Below are 27540 nucleotides of genomic sequence, written 5' to 3'. Positions count from 1 at the left end.
GCCCCAACCCCATCTCCTAAGGTGTATCGAGGACTGCATAGACACATATGGCATTACCACCTTTCAGAATGCGGCAGGCCTATCCCAAAGCAAATTCTTAAACTTACTTGACATCTATCTAAAATCTACCTTCGCCACCTGGGATGGACATACGTATCTACAGAAGAGAGGGGTGTGTATTGGTTCGTGTATTGCACCCATCCTCAGTGACCTGTATCTTGCACACCTTGACAGGAATTTAAACCAAACTCTCGACGGGTCAAAAGTTAAAAAAGTATTCAGATATGTCGACGATTATTTAATTGTCCTCGCCACCGATGACCAAAATCTGACAGCCTTGGTACCAGACATTCTCAACTGTTTCAAAAGGTGCATGAACCCATTGGAGATTACCCACGAACTTCCAAGTGAAAGAAGTTTGAGATTTTTAGATCTTCGTCTTTGTACGTCACCGTACCATATGTGCTGGACTTGCGAGCCAAGGGGAAAGAAGCCACTTCTGCCATTCAACTCAGCGCATTCAAAACTCGTAAAGAGAGGCATAGCGCGGTTATGCCTTAAGAACTCTCTTACGAAGTCATGCTTCCATTCCATCCAAAGGAGCTTTGATGGGCAAGTGTCGAGATTAAAACGCGCTGGATATCCACCATCCTTGTTAATATCAGTGGCGGAAGGACTTTTCAGAGATTTTACGCATGATGAGCGAATTAAGAAAAGTCATCGGGACAGGGCAAAAAGACCAGTGATTGTGCCATATCTCCATCATTTTTCTCATGGCCTCAAGAAAATAGCAAACAAAGTAGGCACGGACGTTATTTTCTCCGCTCCGAACAAGCTCTACAGCCTGTGCAAGAGGGTAAACACTCCTTCAAGAACACCGATGTCCTGCACAACGAATCACAGAAATAAGTTCGTTCGATGCACTGAAAATGTAGTATACTCCTTCCCCCTGTCCTGTGGAAGAACATATATCGGACAGACGGGTAGGTGTTTAAACCACCGCCTTAGAGAACACAACCTGTCCACCATCAACAAGAACTCTGGACATGTTGGCATACACATTCGGGACTGTGGGTGCACAGCGGAACTTGACAAGTGTGTGGTGTTGGCAAGGAGTCGAGACCAGCTCACAAGGGAAATAATAGAAGCGGAGAACATTGCCAGACAAAACGGCAGGTGTATTAGTAATCCATCTATAGCGCTGTCACAAAAAGAGCTGGATTACTTAGCTTTGCATCATTGATCTACAGTAATTTCAATTTTCATTTAATTTTTCCATTTAATTTTTAATTTTCAATTTCTGGCTTAAAACTTTTACAGTTAACCTTTAGCAAAGAAAGAAAAAGATGAGGCCTAGGTTAAGCATTAGACGTGAAAGAAGAGAAAAGGCGGGAATATACAAAGAGTTGAAGTCAGCGCTGTGTAAGTGTCCCTTTCTTTTTGGTGTGACTGTGAACGTTGAGTGTTTGTTACGGGTGCGCTGTGTCCTCGTGCGTCATGAAGGAATGTTTTTTGTCTGGTGAAAGCAAACACAACACTGGACTTGTAAGCAATAGCGGTACATTAGGACGCTTTTCAGAAGTTTCGTTTTTAATTCCGGCGTAGCGGGCCTCGCTTGCACAGTTTTATGGCCTCAAAGTTTAGCAAAATTTGAAAAAAAAAAGTCTTTTTTTTTATTTTCGACACACATTTTTTACAACCCTACCATGAAAATACGCTTTATCTCATATGAGTAACAAGTCCCATATCACATGTTTTGGTAGTGTTTAAGTACTGCTGTGTTGTAAGAGTGCATTTTTGTTCTTTCTATTAGGCCGTCAAAAAAAGAGAGCACCACCGGACAACTGTTTGGGTTTGCTTTGACCACACAGCACGCCCATATGCCGTCCATCAAAGAATCAGAAGCCATACTTTTCTGGTCACAAGAGCGTGCTCGTCGTCAAGTGCCAGGCAGTGATGTGCGCAGACGGAGTAATTGGTCAGCTGAACAAACCCTACAAAGAACATAGGCATGTTTTTTTTTTCTTTTTTTTTCAATATGAACATGCGTAAACTGATTTCAGTGAATCGTATCCAAGCTTTTGTACTGAGCGAAATACATGTCCAACCAGGCTGAATGGCTTCTAGAAATATTTTAATTAAAAAAAATCATTTACAAACTACTTCCATTTTACTTCTCAGATGTGCGCGTGAATATTGCATCTGATCAATTTACAGTGTTACTGTTGACTTCAGCATTGTAAAAGTAGCCTGTGATGCGTGGCCTTCTATTGCGAGAAAACAGCGTAGCACAAGTAAGGCTATGCAGAAGTTTAAGCCGGAAAATGTACTTTCAAAAACACACAAAAGAAATGAAAAAAGTGTAGCCAAGCAGAATGGTTTCATGTCATCCAGATAGATACACTGCGCTCCAACGTTAATACGAACACGATAAAATTGCTTTTATTTGCGGTTTATTTCTTTGACAGCTATTGAGAGAGCTGAAAGTTTGTCGCTCAGATTAGTGCCCCAAACAAACGCTTTATTCCACACCAATAGGTTGATGCCAGCCCCTCGAATTTAAGGTGAAAACTAAAAACATTATATTTACAAACCGAGCATACGAAGAAGAAAAAACTCATTTCATTTGGGAAAACAAAAAAGTAGAGATATAAATGGAGCACTCACTTTCGCTAATTTGCACTGTCCTGCTGCCTAAAGTAACCAAACAAGATATATGTCCGTTTGCCGTCTGCTTTAGTCTATTTTTTTTTACTCTGGAGAGCCGCGGCACCGCGAAAAGGCAGCAGCCCGTATCATGGACGCCCGCGGTGCCGCGTCTAGGAAACGTGGTAGTGTGATGAGTATATACGTGAAAGATGGCGATGACATGGGTTGTTGGTATTGGGGAGGATGGCAGTCCGATTCGCAGAAGTCCAGACTTCGTGGAGGCGGGTTGGGCGGGTGAGCAGCGAGCCATGAGGATCTTGCACGCCGTTCGACCAGTGCATGAAGGAGCACCAGGAACATAATGGCGCTGTTGCTCACTGGGGTCCACTGGGGTCAAAGCAATATGCTCCAAGGAGGTAGCCCAGCCAAAGTAGAAGCTGCCACCTCCGAGGAACCGAGGCCCAGGGCTCAGATTGAGGCACCGCCGTCGCCCGGTGTGTCATCCTCTCAACATTGTCGTCATCATCTCGCATAGAAAAATCAAGCCCGCTGGCTTAGGAAAGGCAGCATCTGTTCCCACCATTCAGGGGCCGTGAAAGGATAGCGGCCAGCGATTTTCCGAAGCAGCCAGAGGTTCTCGACCATCGTTGAATGTTTTCTGGAGGACGCCGTTCATAACGGTCAAGCGCGCTCACAAGCATGCTTTCAAGTGGCGAGCACCCATTTCGAATTATCTTCCAGAAAAACACCATCTACTGAAGCTTTACTGAGAGTGGAACGAGCTTCCTAAAATGGCGAGGAAAGCGGAGCTGACACTTCACGTTCAAACCCCAGAGCGGGTCGCGCATGCGCGATGGCGACTCCGCTTTGCATAGAGCGGAGCGAGAAAGCGAAAACGGTCTACTAAAACTCTCTAATATCCCTGACACGGTCTTATCCGCTGAAATCAAAGTAAGTACTTGTTTTGCTCTGTGCCTAACTGAACGTCTGTAATCTTCCCTTCAAAAATCTCTGGGTAGAAGGTTTGCGAGTATCGATTTTGTGTAGTCCTCGTCCATTTACGTTCTGCATTGAGTTTTCGTGTTGGTGAGCATCACAGTGACGGGTTTATTATTAGTGGCTAATGCGTCAGAATTGCAATGGAGAGTTCAGCTGAGCGCTATCGCTCGCTACGTCGGATATGAGAGCACTCCTGCTTGTCGCACATAGCGCGTAGCCGGTATGCTCGCAGCGAAGCGCGTTCTTTTGTACCAACAACGATGGCGTAAATAATCCCTGGAGAAGGGTAACAAGAGGGACAAAGGACAAACACAAATCTCCAAACTTAACTAGGTGACTGGTGCGCGACCGGAGAAATCCGCCTGGTTCGGGTGTCGAAACCGGGACCTTTGCATTGAATTGCATCAGTAATCACAACTATGTAGTAGCTGACGGCACGCGCTTGAGACTTCTTTTAGTGGTTTATTTGTACGCGCATTCCAGCAAGTGCAACGCTGGTTGAAGTCAGGCGCTCACGCCAGTAGCTGCGAGTGTTGTGCACTAGCTCTGTTCCAATATTCTCGTTCTGTAAGAAGTACTTGAACAGTGGGCTCCCATTTTCGGTTTGTGGGCTTAAGTAGGCGTAGCCAGGAATTTGTATTCGTGGAGCAGGCAGACCAAAGGTGGCAGTGTTAAACATTTCTGAATTCCAAGATAGAGACTCAAAGAAGGGACAAACACAAGCCGTCTCAGCTTTAAATAGCTCGCCTGCATTATTTCGCTATCTTTACCTGGCTTGGAGGTTCATGGTTTCAGGGGTAAGGGCGGATTCCAAAATGTATTTGTATAATATAGGGTCGGTTGGGGGGGGGGGGGGGGGGCCGAAGCCTTACAACCCTCCTCCTCCCTACGCCACTGTATGCATGGTCATATTGAAACTTTGAAACATTGCTTTATTTTCATCCACAACGATAAGAAAAAAACAAAGGGAAAAGCTCCTTTTCGCAGCTTGACCAGCACTTGGCACCCCTACCAGGCAAGCAACATCAACATAAGAGAAAAAAAATATACAAAAAAGGAATCAATCAATAAGACCAATAAGCAAAAGATTGCTGCACTTCGAGGCATGTTTAAGTAGTAAGTATTATACAATGTTAGGTATATCATTTTTGCTCAATGGCATAACATCAATTTCTAGTGACGCGATAAGATTTAGTAGCTCGGGAAGTGCATTGTTTGATTCTTTGACGTTCAAAGTTTGTTTGTGATTGTGGTATTAGTCATGGATGTATCCGACGGGTTTAACAAATTGTATTGTGCCAATGAAGGTCAGCAGTATTGAGAAATGTGTGGAATTTTTTTTTCCTGGTAGACTGGAACGTTAATATGAAGCGTTGAAAATAATTTTTCGATACATCAAGTTTGGAGTATTTATCCAAAAGAAGCAAGGTTGGGAGGTATATAGGATGTTTGGTACGGCTCGTATAGATTTTTTTCAATAACCGGAATATGTTTAAATTGTTTATACCCCAAGACCCTCACACTAGATACCCATAGCATAAGATGAGATAGAATCGTGATTTACAAGATTGAATTCAGAAACTTATGGGTAAAATGTTTTATATTTATTTATCGCATCCTCTATTCTAGAAGGTAGAGTGCGAACGTGTCTAATATGCTCCTTCCAAGACATGTTATAACACAAACATACACCAAGAGTTTTCACATTTCGAGCATATTGTATATAAGTCTATATTTCATTCGAGAATATGAGTGAAGTTGAGTTATTGACTGTAGTTTGAATAGTATAGCCTTTCTCTCACAAGCGCTTATACGAAGAGAGTTATTTTCACACCAGATTTCTAATTCTGAAAGCACATTTGTTATGCTAACAAGATATTTACTCTTATAATCAGAAAAAAAATCACATTCGTATGATCGGCATAAATAATAAGATATATACCAGATTTAATGTTGATGAAGCTTTTTATATAAAAATATATAAGAGGGGAGCTAGGCTGCTTCCTTGGAGAACACCGTAAATAGTATTAAGGAAAGAGGGCGTTTGCTCGTTTATGAAAACTTACTGGCAAGGGTCCTCGGAAAATGAATTTAACAAACAAAATGAAACACCCTAAAATTTATACGAAAAGAGTTAATCTAAAAGTAAAACATGGTTGATACAATCAAACGCTTTACTAAAGTCGAGGAAAATACCAATCGTTGATACATTTTTCTAAATTGTCTAAAATAAAGCATTTTGGTGTAAAATGCCTATTCTGTGACCCTAAATTTTCTATATCCAAATTGAGATTAAAATAATAAATTATAGTGATTTCAGGAATTTACAATCATTGAGTGCATAAGGTTTCCTAAGGTTTTTGAAAAAAATTGAAAGAATGCATATTCGACGACAGTTCCTTATACTGTTTCTATCTCCTCTCTTAAACAGCACTGTTACTTTTGAGACGTTCAAGCCCGTGGGAAACACATCCGACGAACGAGCAAGGTTATAAATGTGTTAAACAAGGAACAATGAGGTCGACAACGAATTTCGCGTGTTTAATATTTTTAACACAAGCATCGCAACTGTAATTGTCAGGTAAATTATTTCTCGTCGAGAAATATTATATTCATCGGTAGAATAAAAACACGTAGTATTAAAAACTCTTGATGTATTTGTGCTACATCAGTGCAGGAAGTACCAGACCCAGCGTTCAGAGAATAACGATTAATCGCATCTGACTGTGTATAGACACACTTTTCCATCTCATCAATAACACTTTTGTTTATTCTTGACCAAGGGAGCATTAAATCTTTCTCGAATCAGGACTTATTAGATATTCAGAACAAAAAGTTCGAAATCTGTATTCTGCGTTCATGGGGTTTCTTAGCGGCTCCAATTCTGATAGCTTAACCAAGTTTCGTGTTTTTGAAAATACTTTATAGAGGTCAGCTTTTGCACGAATTCATTTTAAGTGATCCTTAGTAACCCAGCATTTTTTCGCATGTTAATTAGTTCTAACCAATTTTTATGAAATTGAAGACGTAGTACCAGTGTTGCGGAGTTGTCACTCCGGAGTTGGAATGATTCCGTAATCATTCCGCATTTTCGCGACCTCGAAAGGGATTGGGAATGAAATGGCGGCAACTTTGAGGGGAATGGAATAGGAATGGAATCAGATGCTTTTTGCCCGGAATGTAATGTGAATAAAATGGGCGCGGTTCTTTTTTCTTTTTAATTTTTTTACGGTTTACTGTCAGCTAAATTGAGGCAGTCAGCCGGTCAGTTGCTCAAAAGTGAAATGAGCGGGGGCCCGCGTAAAACCCTAAAAGCAAATAGTAGAGGGGGAAGGGGGGGAGGACGGTGGCGCCTTTCACGGACGCGCAGGCGACGGGCTTCACTGGCGTTACATGAGAGCGAAACAAGAAACCCAGCACCAAGCAAAAAAAAACAAAGGGAGCGGCAAAGAAAGAAACCGCCATGCACAACTCACCATCGTCCGTCTTGTCCTGCTTTTTTTCTGTTTTTTCACCGCATTGAGAGTGCGTGCGCGCAAAAACTGAGATATGAGATTGGGGGCGACTCACAGCTCGCAGAGCTCCGATAACTTGTTGACTCGCGCGCCGCCGAAAGATAATCAGTAATTATTTTCTTATAAATTGAGGAGAGTTGTTTAGCAGGTGGCCAACCGTCCTGCCTTCCGCGTTCATTCACGCGCACCCTTTTGAAGTGCGAAATATGGGTTTGCTTCGGCATTAAAACAAAGCTAGATTCGATTCTCTCTTCTCTTGCGCTTTGTTCTGAGGCTTGTTTTTTAATGCTGCATTTTTATACTACTTGGTCTTTGTTACGACACTTGTTTTCTGTGTTATATGATTTACATTCAAGTGGGTTAGGATTGCAATAAAGCTAGCGGATTCCCGCTTATTTCCGTCGACTTTAGTTTCTGCATACTTTGTTTCACCTCGTGATGGACTGCTGTGGACGCTACGAGCCAACCTAGGCAAGCCAGCACCGTGAGCGGGACTACATGCACGGTGCGTTGCTGCGCCCCTGGGTCACGCCACACTCAGAAGGCAGTGGATTGGTTTCGATGGCTCGTGTGCTTTCTGTTGCGGTCCATCATAAGGTGAAGTAGACTATCGTCACCGCTCTTGTCGCGTGACCGAACTGACTTAACCTGCACAATGACAGTTCCGCGCCAGAAGAGGCGCGACCGTTGCTGTGAGGGCCAAAGAGAAGGAGAGCTGGGTGCTAGCTGCTACTGAGGCCACCGTTTTTGCACTATTTTTAATATTTCACCACCTCCAAGCTAAACTCTATCTCTCTGTTTATCTAAACAGAAAGAAAAGAGGAAAAAAAAAACCTTTTGTGAAACTGCGTTCACGTGCCCAGTTTGAGGTATGTTCAATTGAAATTCGAATTTTGCGAGGCTTACCAAATGTTGATCATTATGTTACCCGAGACCGTGGTAAAAGCTGGGAAACTTGGTCGAAGAAAAAAACAGGAGAAAGGAACGTCTCAATCTGTCTTTTTTTCTTCGACCAAGTTTTGCAGCTTTGGGTATTCTACATCATGATCAACAGTCACCAGCTCACCTGCGCACTCACTGTTTTTACCAAATGTGTTGGTGCTTACGGTATCACCCGGTACACACACTCTCATTCGCCTTAAAACCAGGCACTTCGGTCACCGCGAAATGCCCGCAACTGAGAGCTCGAGAAGTGCATCTTGAATGACATTGCAAGTAAACACTTTGGACGCTAACGCAGAAAAATGTATTGGCTGATGTCCGAATAATGAGCAAGATGATCAACAAATGCAAGGTAATAAACCGATAACGTCCGTATAATGAAGAAGCCATAATGAAGAAACGTATATTTGAGCCAAGCAGACGTTCTATTGATCACCTGGAAAACACGTAAACAAATAAATATGATAAGAAATATCGATATTCATGAAGCAAGAACGAAGTTAATCTTTTTAAAACAGGTTGTTTCGTGGCATGGACTATACGGTCCTCGTGCTGCGCCGTAGAGGTTGCACTTTGTCGGAGGATGTGCTTTTGCCGCTGTGCATGGAGTCGCTTCCAGCAGTGTACTAGCCGTTTTGTTGTGCAGGTCTTTGAAAAATACAGTAATATAGCATATTTCTGCTCCACGCACGAACTACGTATTTTAGGGTCCTATCAGACAAACAGTCTGGCCGCGTATGTCCTAAAAGTCAAATGCCAAAAAGTTTTCAAAAAAAGGAAAATGAGTGGATTTAAGTTTTGCTGTTTTGTTGCGAGCCAAGTGGTCGCGAGACCGATGTCTTAAAGAGCATCGACATATCAACGGGCTTTCTCGATGTTTGCAGTACAATGTAAACAAACACTTTGCGCCACCAGCTTAGTGAAATCAGCGCTTTTTTAAGGCATATAGCATTTTATTTGCAATTGTCTATGCGTTTTATGATGTCAGTTTATGTTGCTTATGCCGGCAACACAATGTAGCTTTCAAGTACCAATGTTTCCCCGCAGGGGGCACCTGTGAAAGCAGGTGTTTGGAGAGTGGCGTCTCCACGGACCCCGAGCCATGCGGGTTCGCCCGCCCACGTCTGGCTGTGCGTGGCTTTCCCGTGTCCGGGGAAAAGGGCATCCTGGTGGTTGAGCCGAGCCCGGGGTAGGCTTGGACCCTTTGGGGCCCCCCGGGCGAGGCAATACACCACTTCGGCCCCCGCTTCCCGTAGACGGGTGTCCTGGCTTGGCCCGACCAGGATGATTCAGTCAGTCGCCACTTCTACTATCCCCTCCCTCCTTTCACCCTTATCTTCTGATCTTTTTCACTCTCCTCATTTCTCTTCTTTCCTTTTTCAACTCCTTTGGCGGCAAGGGCTAACCTTGGGTGGTGACAGATACTCTCGTCCGGATCCACACCTGGTTATAGTTTCTGGGTAGCGCTAATAGAGTAATGCTTCCAGCAAAGCCATATTTGTTATGGGGTGTTACCTATTCCCTCGTTGGGCTCCGTGGTGGGCGGCGCGCCACAGATTCCGAACACTCCTTGCCCTCTTATGGCGCCCCTCTCTTCCAAACCCAGTTCGGGGCACGCCCTTAAAAGGCGCTGTCCTGAACACAAGACCATCGAAAAAGAATCTGAGATAGAAAGTTTTACGAAGTTTTTTGTTGTTCATTCTCTTGATGAACAGAAACCCGTGTCAAAGTTATCACCATTTGTTGTAGCCAAAGTACTTGAACACCTTGTAGGGTTTTCCTACAAGCCTAAAAAACTCCACTCTGGAGACCTCCTAGTGGAAGTAAACAACAAAAAGCAAAGCGAAGCACTTCTCAAGTTGAACACCATCCTTGAAGTGAAAGTGTCGGTGAGCCCTCACCGCACACTTAACACCATCCGTGGAGTCCCCTCCGAGGACGACTTCTTGCACACTAGTGAGGAAGAACTCCTCGAGGGACTCCAAGGTGCCGGTGTCGTAGCAGTAAAACGCATTATGTTTAGAAAAGATGGTGAAGAAGTGCCTTCAAAACATGTCATACTTACTTTTGAGAGGCATACACTACCAGAAACAATCAAGGCTGGATACCTGAACTGCCACATCCGCCCTTATGTCCCCAACCCCCAGCGGTGCTTCCGTTGCCAGCGTTTTGGCCACGGAACACGCAGCTGTCGAGGGAAGGAGACATGTGCGAAGTGTGGCAGACAAGATCACGTCTCTGACATTTGTGAGAATGTTGCCCACTGCATTAATTGCAATGGACCACACCCCACTTATTATCGTGGCTGTCCCATCTGGAAGCAAGAAAAAGAAATCATTGCTATCAAAGTCAAAGAAAACATCAGTTATATCGAAGCTAAGAAACGGTATTCCTTTATGTCGAAGGGATCCTACGCCGACGTGGCGCGCAGGGGTCTTACGCCACGTCCGGAATCGAGGGCTACCCAGGTCTCACCTGAGGTTCTGGAGGCAGCCCTCAAGGCCCCAACCCCCTAGCTAGGGCAGCAGTGCCCCCCTCCTCCTGGAGGGAGCGCACATGCTGCTTCGCTGGTTCCAGACAGGCCGGCAAATGCCGTACCTGTTCGCACATCGCGGTCCTCTTTTGGGGAGAAGGGGCGAAACTCCCGCCCGACCTCCGCAGAGAGGACCTCCTCTTCGAAAGAGCGGCGCAACCCTCGTGCCGCTCCCCCAGTACCCAAGGGGTCGGAGGAGGCAGAGTTGAAAGATACTCTGCCCAGCACCTCCGGTGCCTCTTCGGCTGGTCGTGGCCGGGGCAAGCCACCCCGTGCAGCGAGCCAGCCAAAACCTTCAGGTAATGGCTCATTTCCAGAAGTGGAGGCGATGGATGATACCTTCGAGTCACCCACTCTTGCATCCGACCAGGGTGACATGGAGTGGCAACTTTGAAATCCAAAGGAAAAAAGCCAGTGGTCCCTCCCAAATAACCATTAATTTAGTACTCTCAATTTTTCATTGCCTCTCCCTTTTTAATTTTACATTTCACCTTTTTAGATAAATGAAAAATTTACATTTTATGCAGTGGAACTGTCGTGGTCTTTTACCTAATATTGATGACGTTAACTATTTTATGGATGATCTTCTGCCTATTGCCCTCGCGTTACAAGAAACCCATCTCCAAGCTCATCATACACAGATTTTAAGGCATCATCAAGTTTTTCGTAAAGATCGTGTTGATTCCACTTCTGGGGGCGTGGCAGTGATTGTGCAGAGCGGGGTTGCCTGCTCCGAGGTCCCACTGTGCACCCCACTGGAAGCCGTAGCGGTACGTGTTCTTTTAGACCGCCTTATAACAGTAGTTTCTATTTATATGCCTCCGAATGTTCCCCTGCATCTCTCTGAGCTCCAAGGACTTGTGGGACAACTCCCTCAACCCTTTTTAATTTTAGGTGATTTTAATGCCCATCATCCTATGTGGGGCAGTGCTCGTCTCGACTCTCGAGGCAGAGTAATTGAGCGGTTTTTACTATCATCTCAAATATGTCTTTTTAATAGGAGGGAGCCTAGATTCTTTAGTTCAGCTCACAATTCATTTACATCTATTGATTTATCTATTGCATCACCTTCATTACTGCCTTGTTTTTCTTGGCAGGTTCTTAATAACCCTTTTGGGAGTGACCATTTCCTATTACTTTAGAGAGCGACATTTGTCTTCCCACTCTGTTAAAACGAATGCCTCGGTGGAAGTTAGACAAAGCCGATTGGTCTCTTTTTAAGTTAAGCTCCACGCTGGATACATCCCTGTTTACCTCCATGACTGCAGATGAAGCCACATTGTGTGTGACAGAGCAGATAATAAATGCCGCTCAGCAGTCAATTCCCAAAACTACCGGTAATCAGCCTCGTAAGTGCAAACCTTGGTGGAATAAGGAGTGTGCCATAACGCGCACGGAGCAAAATAAGGCATGGGGCAAGTTCAGGCGGTATCCCACCTCAATAAACCTGGTTGAGTTTAAAAAACGAAAAGCTAAAGCCCGGTGGACCCGTAAGCGATCGAAACGGAAAACCTGGATTAAATATGTGTCGTCTCTGAGCAGCTTTGTAACTGCTAAGGGGGTCTGGGACAGATTCAAGAGAATCAAAGGGGACTACAGGGGGTTCACGATTCCCATTTTCAACCCTCCATGTGCATCACTGAAAGATACTGCCAACGTTCTTGGGAACTACTTCTGTTCGGTTTCCAGCTCCTCTAGTTATTCAGATTCCTTCAAGTTGTTTAAACGACGTGCAGAGCAACATAATATAGTCACAACGGTATCAAACGCTGCACCTTATAATCAGCCCTTCACACAGTACGAGCTAAAGAGTGCCCTTCATATAAAAAAACTCTCTGCTCCCGGACCTGATGGACTGCATTACGAAATGCTGCGTAATCTTTCTCCAGAATCTCTTAAATCCCTTCTTAATTTCTTCAATTTATTGTGGAAAAGGGCTAGCTTTCCAGCGGCTTGGAAACGGGCACACATTATCCCTCTCCTGAAGCCGGGTAAGGATCCATCTCTGCCTTCTAGTTATCGTCCGATAGCTTTGACCAGCTGCCTTGGGAAAATATATGAAAGACTGATAAACAGGCGGCTGGTGTACGTTCTAGAAAAGGAAAGCATTTTGGATAACAATCAGTGCGGGTTCCGCATAGGACGATCCACTTTGGATCGTTTGGTGCGCTTAGAAACGGCCATACGTGAAGCATTCGTGAATAGGCAGAATTGTGTATCGGTCTTTTTTGACTTAGAAAAGGCCTACGATACAGCATGGAGATATGGCATCCTCCAAGACCTTTATGGCTATGGAATTCGAGGCCGTATGCTGCAGTGCATAAAAGATTTTTTTAACAGACAGGACGTTTCAGGTTAGATTAGGAACTGTTTTGTCGGATCCATTCGTTCAGGAAAACGGGGTTCCTCAGGGAGGTATCCTCACTGTTACACATTTTGTTATCAAAATGAATTCTCTCGCTCAGGTTTTGCCACCGTCCATTACATACTCACTTTATGTTGACGATATCCAAATCTCAGCTTCGTCGTGCAATCTCTCGAGCTGCGAGCGTCAGCTACAGCTTGCCATAAATAAGCTTGCTAAGTGGGCGGACGAAAATGGTTTTAAGTTTTCTCCCGAGAAAAGCGTCTGTGTCCCATTTTCTCTACGCCGTGGTCTATCACTGGATCCATCCTTAAAACTGCAAAGAACCTGCATCCCAGTCAGGAAAGAGCACAAGTTCTTAGGTGTTATCTTTGACAAAAAGCTCAATTTTATTGCTCACCTCAAGTCACTCAAAGAAAAATGTCTCAAAACTGCGAATATTTTGAAAGTCTTAGCCCATAAAACTTGGGGATCTGACAGAAAATGCCTTCTACGGCTGTACAGTGCTCTTGTTCGATCCCATCTCGACTATGGGGCTCCAGTTTACGGTTCTGCGCGACCGTCCGCGCTCTGGATGTTGGATCCTGTCCATCACCTTGGACTGCGACTCGCAACAGGTGCTTTCCGGACGTCCCCTGTCCTCAGCCTATATGCTGAATCAAATGAGATGTCACTTGAGAAAAGACGCCAACATCTATGCTTAACATACTACTACAAGATACTTGCAAACCGTAATCATCCAACCTACAACTCCCTCCAAAAATCTAGATATTGCCGCCTCTTTGAGAATAAGCCAAGCATCGTAAGGCCCTTGAGTTTCCGAGTACAGCAGTTTTGTTCCTCACTTGATCTTCGTTTGGACAAAGTTAATCTTATGCAGAATGTAGACTGTGTTGCCCCCTGGGACATAGTGCCATTTGCTTGTGACTGGGCTCTCGCAGAGTTTAATAAACATAGCGTCTCTGCTCTTATCTTCCAACAGGAATTTTCTGAGCTTGAGAAGAAGTATGAAGGCTACACACATTTTTACACTGATGGTGCTAAGACGTCATCATTTGTTGGCAGCGCCGCACATTCTGATTGTTTTATTAAAGTGAAACGTCTAAATACTTTCTCCAGCATTTTTACAGCTGAAGTTTATGCAATATCTATGGCCATAGATTATATCTTCCAGGCTAAAATAAAGCAGGCTGTCCTATTCGTGGACTCTCAGAGTGCAGTTACCGCAATATGCTCTTTGAGAGTTACTAAAAATATGCTGGTGCAGCAACTACGAAATAAGCTCAATAAAGCTGTACATGGAGGCCTAAATATAAAATTTTGTTGGGTGCCCAGTCATATGGGAATAAAAGGTAACGAGGAAGCAGACAGACTCGATACATCCTCAAGTAATCTTCCCCCGTCCCGTGCCTGTTTGCCACACCAAGACATTAAACCTCTAACAAAGTCATCCCTTCTTCGTTATTGGCAGTCTGAATGGAACATGCAGTGCAACAATAAACTTCATATTATAAAGCCGGTTCTTGGGCTCTGGGAGAGCTCTTCTCAGAGAAACCGATTCCATGAAGTACTATTCTGCCGTCTTCGAATCGGTCATTCTTACGTAACGCACAAATATCTCCTTAGTGGAGAGGACCCACCGGTGTGTGAACATTGTGGGGATACGCTTACCATCATGCATATCGTGTGGCTGTGTTCAGCTTTGGACAAGGAACGTCGTATTCACTTTCCTGAATTATTTCACTTCCAAATCCCATTCCATCCTGCTCTTTTGCTGGGAGAATATCCCCTCATCCCATTTGACCGTTTGTTGTCTTATATTACTAACGCAGGTTTTATTAATCAGATCTAGTTCCACATAGCTAATTATTATTTTGTAGCACAGTAACAATAACAGCTTGTTTTCTTTTTATCTTTGTTTGGCGCAGTATGGCCTCCGTTGCTGTTGCGCCATAAAACCCGCAAACAACAACAACAACAACAACAAGTACCAATGTTTTTGTTTAGAAATTAGAGGAATGGAATGGAACGGTTCAGCCATTCCAGGAGTGGAAATGGGCCCAGTGTCCCATTCCTAGGAATTGAAAGGAATAGAATTATCGAAAACTCAAATTCCCCGGAATAGAATTGGAATAGAAGGGGGTGCCCATTTTCCAACACTGCAATAAACGTCTAGTAGGCTTTACTAATATAATTCATGTCTATTATACTGTTCCAGGTTGCACTCTCAACATCTTTTCTAAATGCCTGCGATTGTTTATCGTCAATATTTTGAATGTATGTGGGGGGTTGAACCACACTGACCTTCGTTCCAGATGTCGTGTTTTGTTTATGAATCAGCATGAATATGGGCAAATGAACACTCAAATCTAAACACCTCACTTCAGCAGTAATATCAGAGCTATCGTGATTTGTGATGAAAAGGTCGAGCAAAGAAGAACATTACGCTGTTATACGCGTGGGATGAGACATTGCATTTTGAAAATTCTTTTCAGGCAGTAATATTGTTAATTCCGACATAATACGTGATAGACCAAGGAAATAAATATTTAAGTCACCTCCAAGGATTAAACTGTTTTTACTTCAGTCATGGTGCTACAACACGTTTCTAGAAATTGGAATAACTAAAACGCATTTTCATTTTGTGGCTGGTACAGAACCCAATACAGGTCAAGTTTTTTACGTATCCTTAGTCCTTCGTTATGGGCAGTAATCGCTGAGAATTTGGATAACATTTCAAAACCTGTGTATGATATCAAGATAGATACACCCGCGACATGGTTTTGCTTACGGTTTAAACAAAAACATTCTTATCTCGGTAAAGGCAAAAAATCGCTGTCATCGCTTTAACAGGTTTAAGTGAGCATGATAATATCGAAAATTGCCTGAAACGTGTAAGAAGTAAAAACAAAATAATCGGTTTTGAGACATTTTATGTTTAGATTTTTCCATACAACGCGTTCACTTTGTGCGGGGGATAAAAGCAATATATGCACCGCCATCGAAAATTGTTAAGTTATAAAAAAATATGGCAGGCATCCAATTATCCTATGCTAACTCCTAAATTTTAGAGCGCAGCTCTTTGGCGCCCGTACCCGGCTTTAGCGGCGTCGCCGTCGGCGTAACTGCGCATTGCATTGCGATAAACGACCCATATTGACGTCACACGTAACGTTACTTGGGTCACGAGTGGGCTGACAAGGTGCAAATATGTTCTGAAAGCCAGGGGTAGTCATAATGAAATAAGTTTACACTGGCTTAACACAACACAAATTATAACAACAGCACAATCGTTTCGCCGCCTCTCCGGGTGGCATCATCAGTATGAACTGGCCCGGTGGTGGGGAGAGTGAAAACTAGTCGACTCTAATCTAACAAGTCCCCGTAAACGTCCGGTAGGGGGCCCTGGTTCGTGTTGCACGCTTTGGGGGCCCGGCGGATAAACCACGTTTCACGAACTTCCTCGGGCCCCATCGCTACTCAAGAGCCAAGGTCGCGCCGCATTGTCCGAGTGAAATGTATGCCCAGTCGTCCAGCTGTGGTCGACGAGGTCAGACTTGCTTCTCGTGGCATGCGTGGCCTTCACCACGTCCCTTCTGAGCTCCCCAATCCGAGTGCTCAGAGATAGTGGCAGAAGATTTGCAATAAGAATGGTGCAAGGTATATATATGATCTCCCAGTTAGGGTATTAAAGAAGGCGGAAAATATAGTCAATGAAAAGAATCCGCACGTAGGGTTCTCAAAAGCATCCCACTCTGCCTTTACAAAAAGCAGTAGCTTTTGATTTTACGGAGGTATGATTTGTTTGCTGCATGAACATTCACTCGATCGGTGTTATTATTAATTTGAAAGAAAAAAACTATGCATTATGCTTGGTCTCTTGTCTGCGGTCGCACAAGCGCTTTATTAATTTTAAGGTATTTAAATTCACTTATTTTATCTGGACACATAGGGTAAAAAACGTGTGACAGCTTATTAGCTCCTGAGGCGCACAATATGTCACGACGAAAAGAAGCCGTCTGCACGCAAATCACCCTAGTCTAGCGTTGTCGATGCCTGATTTAATTTCGTGGCAATTGAAAAAAAAAAAAAAAAAGAAACCTCTGTTTAAGCGAAAGAAGATATATTCACGCAGGTTATGAAGGGATGCCTGGAATTCGATTGAGCAAAGTTGCACGAGGTCGCTTCTTTTACATTCTTTAATTTCATTCTGAAAATTTTGCAAATTACATGTCACACTTCATTTGATGGGTCTATCATGCGTCTCATATCCGGAATAAGTAGCATAACAAATGGTTAGTTACTTATTGCGAAAACTTCGAAACGATGATGATACATATTTGGCAGGGCCGATAGGTGAACAAATGTCCTGTTCGGCCTAAGATGGACCATCCAAACATCTCTCGAGTACTTAGTTTTTTTTAAAGAAAACAGATGAAGATAACATCGTTTTTTTTTTATATTCTAAAACTAAAACTAAAACTTCACTAAAAGAAAATTCTCCAGTCGGCGATGTCCAGAAACCTTTAGCGTCCTCAAAAATCAAACATTCAGCACTAAACCTTCGAGTTGATTTCTTCTTCGCGATTACACACACCACTAATCAGGTTGTCGACTTGTCTGTTCACTGCACCCCCATGTATTATTCTCTTGATTAGTTTATTTTTGTGGAATCTAGTGTCAGCGGGTACGACCAGTATGACTGTGCAAATTGGGAATCATCCTTCTTGATCAGTTCAGTCACTTCACCGCCGAGCCTGGCCGAACGACGAGGATATCCAGATGAAGTTGTTCGTAAAAACGTCCACAATTTAGGCTCGTATTGCCTTCCTAGTTCGCAAAGTGTCCCAGTGCCACTGCATTGTTAATTGTGTACCGCAAAGAACGCATTTTTTAAACAAAATTAATCGAAAACTACATAACACAACACACCTTGACTGCGCTGACACCTAAACCAACCAATTGAAGCTACCTTATGGCACCGAGTGTGTCAGTTCTCTCAATACGCCGGTCAGGTTACTACTAAAATTAAAATGTATGTGCTCTGTTTACTGCTAGGTTGCCAGGACGGTGGGAGCTATGTGATTGTTGGATCAGTCCTGTGGCAATTGTTCCCCACTTGATCACGGTTCTGCGCATAGCTGTTCGAAAAGAGCGGGATGAGGCGACGAAAGGCTGACTGTTAATTTGCCTGGAAAAGCGCTCAGGTTCTACCTCTGCTTCCAATGTTTCTGGAGCTTAGATGCAGCCATATTTACTGATGTAATTTTATTCTTATATTTTAGTTCCATCCAGATTGTGTCGCTGCCTTAATGCATTCACATTTTTCTGTTCACAAACAGCCGTGGGGTTCAGCAGACATCGCTAGCAAAAATGTTTAAGTATATCTTTAAAGCAATACGCAGCATACACTTCGGTGTATTCGGAATTAAAGAAATGAGAAGGACATTGATTTTTTTTTTGCCTTTTGCAGATTCAACTTTTGCATTTAGTATGGAGGCATACCGACATTGCTGCTTATGGAAATGAAACGTCAGGGCCTATTCGTCATTGTGAGGACAGCAATAATTGAACTATCTTCAGTTATTTAAAAGTAAACATCAGACAGAAGTTTGTCTGGTTGGAGGAAATAATTATTAATATATGACGACGAACCAATCCCTAAATCAGGGGCCCCTGATTCAGGGATTGGTTGGTCGTCATATTTTAATAATTATCTTCAGCTATTTTTGACATCAGTCGCACTTTATTACTTTGCCTAGTGTTATCAGGAAAAAACATTGTCATTACCTCGCTTCCTTAAAGAAATTATGCAAGATAAAGTCAGTTACCACAGAACTTGTGCAAAACTAAGTCGCCCCGCGTTCCTCTTGTGAGGTTTCCCTAATTCTCTGCAGCTACTTTACAGGTATACATGGAAAATCCTCCTTATAGGTATCTAGAAACAGGCGTTAATAAGGTAATAAGATACCAATTCAAGCACGTAAAGTAACACGAACGCAGCGCTGCGTCCGTGCCACTTCTTTGTCTGGTCCTCCTCTTTTCGCGCTGTTTTTAATTCCGAAGTATGTACCAACTCGCCCAAGTTTCAACTTTACTAATTAAAGCATGATCTAGACACACATCAGCACACACCGACCTCTCAACACTACATCCCCACTGATTTTCTATTGTCTAACTGATGTGTGTGAATATCTACACATTCTAATAATATATAACCATTAACTTTTCGTTGTCTCGTGTAAATGGCTTGCATCCTGCCATTTTGGCAAAAAGGTTTGCAGGTACTCGGGGAAAAAAGCTATCTGACCCAGGGCCTGATTGAATTCATTACGAGATGCTACGACAGCTTTTCCCTTAGTCCCTCAGCTTATTGCTCATGTTTTTAGAGCGCAGCTCTTAGGGGCCCGTTTCCGGCTTGAGCGGCATCGGCGTCGGCGTCGGCGTCGGCGTCGGCGTAACCGCGAGGTCACGTGACCCCCGAGGTCACGTGACCCCCCAAGTCACGTGACCCCCCTGGTCACGTGACCCCCTGAAGTCACGTGACCCCCTCAGGTCACGTGACCCCACTGAGGTCACGTGACCCCCTGAAGTCACGTGACCCCCTAAGGTCACGTGACCCCCCTTAGGTCCAGTGTCCCCCCTCAGGTCACGTGTCCCCCCTCAGGTCACTTGACCCGCCTCAGATCACGTAACCCCCTGCGGCCACGTGACCCCCTCAGGCCACGTGACCCCCAGGTAACGTGACCCCCTGAGGTCACGTGACCCCCTGAAGTCACGTGACCCCCCTGAGGTCACGTGGCCACTGAAGTCACGTGACTCCCCTCAGGTCACGTGTCCCCCCTCAGGTCACTTGACCCGCCTCAGATCACGTAACCCCCTGAAGCCGCGTGACCATGTGACCCCCTCAGGCCACGTGACCCCACTGAGCCTATTGCTCATGTTTTTTAACTGTCTCTTAACAATGCCTACGTTCCCAATGCCTGGAAAATAGCACATGTCATACCTGTACTGAAGGCCGGCAAAGTTGCTTATCTTCCATCAAATTACCGCCCTAATACCCCCCTTAGTTGTCTAGGTAAGACGTAACTCGCGACTTGTATACTTTCTTCAAAACCACAATGCTCGGGATGAGAATCCCTGTGGCCTTCTGCAGAGCCGGTCAACTCTGGACCACATCGTACGGCTTGAAACCTCGATTCGTGAGGCGTTCGTAAAAAGGCAGCATTGTGTGTCTGTCTTTTTTCATTTGAAGAAGGCATACGGCACGACCTGGAGGTGCGGAATTTTTAGAGACCTCCGGTTGGGCCTGTGGTGTGCGTGAACGTACGCTCCGATGCATTAAAATCTTTTTTAATCTCCAAACCTTTCAAGTGTAGTGTTGAACTGGGTTATCGGATAACTTTATCTAGGAGAATAGCATACCACAGGAAGGTACTCTCAGTGTGACACCGTTTGTTGTAAACGTTACTATATTTATAAGATTGTGCCCCCTTCCATCACATATTCACTGTACGTGATGCTCTACAGATTTCCGCTTCATCTTGCAATTTGTCCAGTTGTGAGTGCCAATTGCAGTTGACAATAAATAAAATCATCGCGTGGGCAGACGAAAATAAATTTAGTTTTTCACCTTCCGTACCTGTGTGCGCGCCCTTTTTTCCAGCGCGAGGGCTTATGCTAGATCCAACGTGGCAACTGAACAGAACGCCCGTACCCGTCAGAGATGAACATATATATTCACTAGTCGTGTTCGATGAAAAGTTTTAATTTTATTTCTTATTTAAAACAACTGAGGCGGAAATGCCTAAAATACCGAAACATAATAAACGAAGTTTTCCTTAAGACGCGGGGCTCGGAGAGAATGTGTTTCTCGCGCCTGGTGCGCTCACTCTTGGACTACGGTGCTGTAGTCTGTTAATAAGTTGTCTCAATTTTCATGTCAAAATGTCAAATTCATGTCAAATTCAATGTCAAAATGACATTTCAGACACCAGGCGGTGTCTGAAATGTCTGAGGTTGAACTTCTATCACGCGTACTGCCGATCGCCCTCACGGGAAGCGCCGCGACATGGCGTCGGAGACAATCACCCTTCTCGACGCTACAAGACTTTTCGGAGCAGTTCAAAAATGAATTTCTGCCTCCCGATTACGGCGCGCGAATGCTCGATGAGCTTAGGGCGCGCACTCAGCACCGCGACGAGTCCCTAGTCGAGTTTGTTCGGGCGCTCCAAACTCTCTATGACAGGGCTGACCCTAGTGCGTCCGACTCAGACAAAGTGTCGCGGGCTATCCGGCAAAGCCACCCGCAGTTTCATCCCTACCTGCGTGGGCGGGTGTTCCGGAGTTTGGACGAGTTGGCCCAAGCAGCCCACCAGATCCAGGCGGACATCCTGGCCGAACTAAGATATCGGCCTCCTCCACCGCCGGAGGCTTGCCTGGAACCGTCCTGCGCTTGGACAGGCACGACCAGGCAATCCATGGACGAGCATGGGTCACGGCCAGTTCTCCCCGGAAGGGTACCCCGAGCGCTGGACCCTTACACCCACGGACTGGGCGATGGTGCTCAAGTCCGCGAGCATGGCCGCCAATACCAAGCCCCATCCAGAGAGCGATACCCAAGGGCCACCTCAGCTACTCTCCGCTGCTTCCGGTGCGGAAGTCTCAGCCACTTTCGCCGGGACTGCACCCGGCGGGTTTCAAACGACAATTCGGGAAACGAGGTAGGCCGCCGATAGCAGGGCCCTGTCTGTCGGTGGCTTCTCCTTGTTACAGGCCCTCGGTCACCCCACCGTCTCGGTTCTTCAGCAGTCTCGGCCCAGCCTCACGAGCAGCCCCGCCGGGGGCCTCCTGTGATGAGCCCGATGTTGCAGCACCTGGTGTGGCGCCCGCTCGAGCGCCCGATGACGCTCCCGCTCCCGGATTACGCGGCGACGCTCTCGCAGGCGCTCGCGGAGATGCCCCAGGTCCCGGCGTGGCGCCCGCTCGAGCACCCGATGACGCTCCCGCTCACGGATTATGCGGTGACGCTCTCGGCGGCGCTCGCGGAGATGCCTCCGGTAGTACCAGCGCCGGTGCTTTCCCCGAGGCTTCCCACGGAGCGGTTCTCGGTGGCGTCCTGGTCCCCGACGAGACAACTCCGGAGAACAGACGTGACGACAACGGCTGCTCGCAGGAAGTGGCAGCGGCGTGGCCGCCCGTCGTCCACCCACATGCCAGAAAAATGGCTGATGCGACCACACCAGCGCGGCCTTCTGGAAAACCCGTAGACAAGTGTATGGCCCGTGCGGTCCAACCGGAACCCCGTGCCCACTACCGAACGGTGACCTGGGCGGGTCTACGAGACGTGACAATCCTCAGCATTTCATTGATCATGGGAATCCTAGCGACCATGGTATCATGGGTGAGTCGGCTGAAAGTCTATGACAAGCTACTTCGAATTTATAGGTTCCGTCCAGTCACGTACTTTATACCATCCCTTGACGCTATGCGTCACGAAAGTAGAGGTATAACAGAACCCTACATTGTGGTTAACATTGCCGGTCAACAGATCGCAGCTCTCTTGGATACCGGAGCTGCAATTTCACTTTTTGGAGACTTCGTTAGAAAATTGTGCAAAGACCGGAACATCTCAATGCGGCGTTCTCAGAGAGAGCTCCGTACGGCATCTGACCAACTTATCTCCGTCACTGAAGGAGCTCGACTGAAGCTGAGCTTTGATGGGCGACAATGTCGACAACATTTCACATATCTGCCGGGTCTCGCCTGCCCTATTCTTCTCGGTCGAGATTTCATCTCCAGGGAAAAAATAGTCCTAGATTTGTCAGCAGAAGAATATCGATATGGCTCGCAGTCCGCTACTTTCAAGTTTGCAGTCAGACCAATGCCTACGGCAGCTCGTCCTCTAGAGGGTACAATATGTGAGAGATTCCCCTCCTCGGGGTATCTGCACGTGGCAATGAAGTCATTTTCTGGCACCGACTCGGACCGTTCACGTATAGCGAAGCTTTTGGAGAATTTCTCACATATGTTTACAGAAACACCTGGGAGGACTAACATCCTCGAACACCGAATTGATACTGGAGACACTCCGCCTATCCGATTTAACGCGCGGCCCCTAAGTGTTCACAAACGCACACTCCTGGACGGAGCACTGAATGAGATGATTCGGACCGGAGCCGTCCGTCCCTCGAAAAGTCCATGGGCTTTTCCGGTTGTGTTAGCACCCAAGAAGGATGGCACCGCACGCCTCTGCGTAGATTACCGTCCTCTGAACGCGGTCACGAAGCGAGATGCATACCCCTTTCCATCAGTCTCGTCTGTTTTATATGTACTGGGGTCTGCACGGATATTCACAACCCTCGACTGTAGTAGGGGATTTTTGCAAATTCCCGTAGCAACAGATGACGTCCCTAAAACAGCATTTGTTTGCCCCAGGGGTCTGTTCGAATTTGTCCGACTCCCCTTCGGCCTATCTAACTCCCCTGCGAGCTTCCAGAGGCTCATGGAGACAGTCTTGGGTGATGCAAAGTTTAACTATGCAATGGCCTACATGGACGACATAGTAGTGTTTTCTAGTACTATCGAGGACCACCTTCACCATTTACAGGTCGTCCTGAAGCGCATGAGTGAAGCTGGTCTCACGATTAACCCTTCAAAAGTGCAACTTGCATCACCCAAAGTGGAGCTTCTTGGCTTCGTGGTCGACCAAGGATCGCTCCAGCCGCAAGCAGAGAGGCTCAGAGCAATTATAGAATTTCCCCAGCCACGAGACAAAAAAAGTTTACAACGGTACCTTGGCATGGTGGGATTCTACCGCGAGTTTATTGCCAACTGCGCTGATTTGGCCCGGCCCCTTCACCAGCTATTACGCCGGGAAGTTCCATGGACCTGGACTTCCGCTCAGGAACAAGCGTTTAAAGCGTTAGCAAATGCTATTGCGGATACTGCGTCTCTGAGACTTCCTAATCTCAATGCTCCATTCGTCCTCCAAACGGATGCCAGTGATTACGGTATAGGTGCAGTATTACTCCAAGAACATAACGCAGCATTGCGGCCCGTTGCATTCGCGAGTCATACTCTCACCGCGGCCGAATGTAACTATACGGTAACCGAAAAAGAATGTCTAGCTATAATATTCGCTTTGCGAAAGTTTGACATGTACCTAGATGGAGCGACCTTCACCATCCAGACTGACCATCAAGCATTAACATGGCTGAAAAACCTTAAACACCCCGCTGGACGCCTTGCCCGCTGGGCTCTGGCTTTACAGAAATATGATTTTTCCATTGAATACAAACCGGGAAAGTTCAATGTCGCAGCAGATGCCCTGTCACGAGCACCCCTACCCCCCCGAAAAGCGGATGACACAGCGGAACTCGTCGCTGTTGCTGACGCTGAAGTCTCCTGGGGTCTTTCTGTGAGCCGGGACGAGCTACGAAAAGCCCAGCAAAAAGACGACATGTGCCAAAAGGTATCTCGGTGCTTGACTCAGCCCCATCAAACCGATGGAAACAGGACGTATGGGTCGGTAGACGCATATGTACACAGCGAGGATGGACTCCTCCTTCGCTACATACCGCAGGCAGACGAAGCCGACCCCACAACGTCCCCTTTTCGTGTGGTCGTACCCCGTACATTAAGGCAAACTTTCCTCTGGTATTTTCATGACAGTGCGCTAGCGGGCCACAGTGACGGTCAGAAAACCTACCAGAAACTGTGTCGCGTTGCCACTTGGCCGAGGATGCGCCAGGATGTTCTCCGCTACACACGCAGTTGCCTACGTTGCCAACAAGCCAAACCCAGGGGAGGTAAACCCCCTGGTTTGATGCAGTCAGTGGAAAGTCGTTATCCATGGGAGATTGTTTCATGTGACATAATGGGCCCCTTTCCACGCAGCCCCAAAGGAAACAGGTATCTCCTGGTAGTCACCGACCACTTCTCAAAGTGGGTGGAGCTTCACCCTCTCCGCCAACTGAGTTCCAGGACCATTTGGGACAAATTGAGGGACACCTTCACCCGCTTCGGGTTCTGTTCCCAATTAATTTCCGACAACGCATCCTACTTCACAAGTAAGGTTTTTGAGGACTGTTGCGCAACACTGGGCATCCAGCACAAGTGTACCACTCCTTACCACCCTCAAGCCAACATAGCTGAGAGGGTCAACCGGAACCTCAAAGCAATGCTAGTGGTATACACCGAGAGACATAAAGACTGGGACAATTACATCCCGGAAATGGCTTTCGCCACTCGAACTACGGAGAACCGTACGACAGGGTTCACACCTTCCCAAATAAACTTCGGACGCGAGCTGCGATTTCCCCTCGAGAACAGCTTTTCCGACGATAATCGAAGACCAAACACCTCGTACGCGAGATTCGCTGAACAACTTCGTGATAAAATCACCGACGCTGTGCGAGTGGCTCGACAAAATATTGAGTTAGCGCAGCTCGATCAGAGGAACCAATATGACCAAGGCAGGAGATCCCTAGAATTTTCAATAGGCGACTGCGTTCTCCGGCGCGTACACCCGCTTAGTAATGCAGCAAAGGGATTCGCGGCATCACTAGCTCCTCGTTGGGAAGGTCCCTTGGAAGTTGTTTCACGGGTATCACATTTGGTGTATAGGTTACGACATGTCGAAGACGGGTCGTTAACTGGACCCGTTAACATTTGTGATCTGAAGCCGTTTGTTTCTAGACATGTCACCCTTTAGGGATGTCCTAAGAAACACAGTCCCCCGTCAATTTTTGCCACACGAAAGATTTTTGCTCATGGTTATTTTCTATCCAGGCATGCCACCTCGACGCAGCAACACCCATTCCTTCCGACGCTCTCGGAGCCGCTCCCGATCCCCCCTACGCCCCCAATTCAACCCACGGGGCCACTCGCGCCGCGCCAGGCGACATAACCGCCGTCAGCAACCGCCACGCACTGCCGAGGCTGCCACCTGGTGCGTGATGGAGGCCGGTCGAATGGTCACATTCGCGTCCCGGATGGCCTGGGAACACCAACCTCAAGTGCCACAAGGGACTGCACCAGAAGACGTTCCCCATCCCTTCCGGCGACGGACACTGACGGAGCGCTGTGCTGCAGATCTACCCGCCGCCTACGACGAGGAAGAATATGCCGACATCTGTGAACTTTGCCGCGTCCCACTCATTTCATGCGAACAACATCATCAAGGAGCACTTCACCACGACCGAGAAGACCGCCAGCGGGCGCTGGTGCGAGCTGAATCACGGGCCCTTACACCTGCCGACATCGAGGCCGCCCTCCTTATTGTTGGCCGTGCCTGCCCCGAACGCCTGCGCCGAACACTACCCTTACCACCAGAACTGGCGAACATCAGACTCAGCGACGACGAAATGTAACCAACTGATTACGAAACTCCCTGCCCCCCCCCCCCCCCCCCCCAAGAGGGGGATGATGTGGGGATCGAAAAGAAGAAGAATAAAGATGCCTCGTGAGGCAGACCGAACTAGCTCGCGCTCAGGATGAGCGCGGTGGGCGCCAATGTGGAGACTGAAGAAAAGACAGCCGCTTCACTGGTGTCTACGCCCGTTCTACCCCGCGCTCATCCTGAGCGCGAGCTAGTTCGGTCTGCCTCACGAGGCATCTTTATTCTTCTTCTTTTCGATCCCCACAAGTCTAAACACTCGGCGCAATCGTTCCTGAAACTGCTAGACCCTGTGCATCACCTTGGCCTGCGCCCTGCCACGGAATCGACCGAACATCACCCGTGCTTAGACTGTATGCGGAATCTCATCAGGTGCCCCTATCTAAATGACGACAGTACTTGGGCCTGATATATGCTTCTCGGATCATGACTGATTCTAGACATCGAACAAACTATGCTCTTCGGCAGTCTCAACTTGACCGCCTTTTCGAGCAAATGCCGAGGACGGTGCGGCCATTCAATTTTAGTTTTTAAAGTGATCAGGCGTTTTTTTTTGTTGCGTTGACCCTTATGAATATATACTTCTACAAAACTCTGAGAGCATTGCGCCCTGGTACATGTTGCCACTGTCCTGTGAGTAGTCATTTACACAGTTTAAAAAGCACAGCGTCTTGCACCACCCTATATATTCAACAAGAGTTCATTGAAGTTGAGAAGAGTGAAAGTAACTATACCCACTTTCACACAGTCGGTACACGGACCATTTCCATCGTACCAGCTGAGGTTTCCTCTGAAGTTTCCACAAACGTTTGACGGCTTGACAGGACGGCTAGTATTTTAGCTGGTTTTGCGGTTGCATATGGTTTTGCGTTTGCATTTAGGTACACTGCGATGAGCAGTATAATTAAGGCAGTTTTGTTTGCAGATTCACTATGGGTTGTCACCACACTTTGTTCCACTAAAGACGCCAAAATAAGCTGGTTCCTTTATTACGTCTTCAAATCGACCGTTTATTAAGGCGGCCATGACATCAAGCTTCGCTGGGTTCTATTTCATGTTGTGAATGTAGCCAACGTTAAAGCGTACTTATTGGCTACCTTTGCAAATAATCTTACGGATACCTTAACGGGCGTAACCG

General features: G+C 46.3%; 1 protein-coding gene across 1 annotated transcript; it reads left to right on the top strand.

The window, feature by feature from the left end:
- Nucleotides 1-22013: 22013 nt before the first annotated feature.
- LOC115332583 lies at nt 22014-26390 on the top strand. Its single transcript, XM_029994999.2, has 2 exons — nt 22014-22406; nt 25796-26390. The coding sequence occupies exons 1-2, from the start codon at nt 22227-22229 to the stop codon at nt 25961-25963; spliced, it is 348 nt and encodes a 115-aa protein (XP_029850859.2). The 5' UTR covers nt 22014-22226; the 3' UTR covers nt 25964-26390.
- The last annotated feature ends 1150 nt before the right edge of the window (nt 26391-27540 follow it).

Source organism: Ixodes scapularis, unplaced genomic scaffold (genome assembly GCF_016920785.2).
Source record: "Ixodes scapularis isolate PalLabHiFi unplaced genomic scaffold, ASM1692078v2 PGA_scaffold0__279_contigs__length_252992795, whole genome shotgun sequence".
NCBI lineage: Eukaryota > Metazoa > Arthropoda > Arachnida > Ixodida > Ixodidae > Ixodes > Ixodes scapularis.
This window is presented reverse-complemented; position numbering and strand designations above follow the sequence as displayed.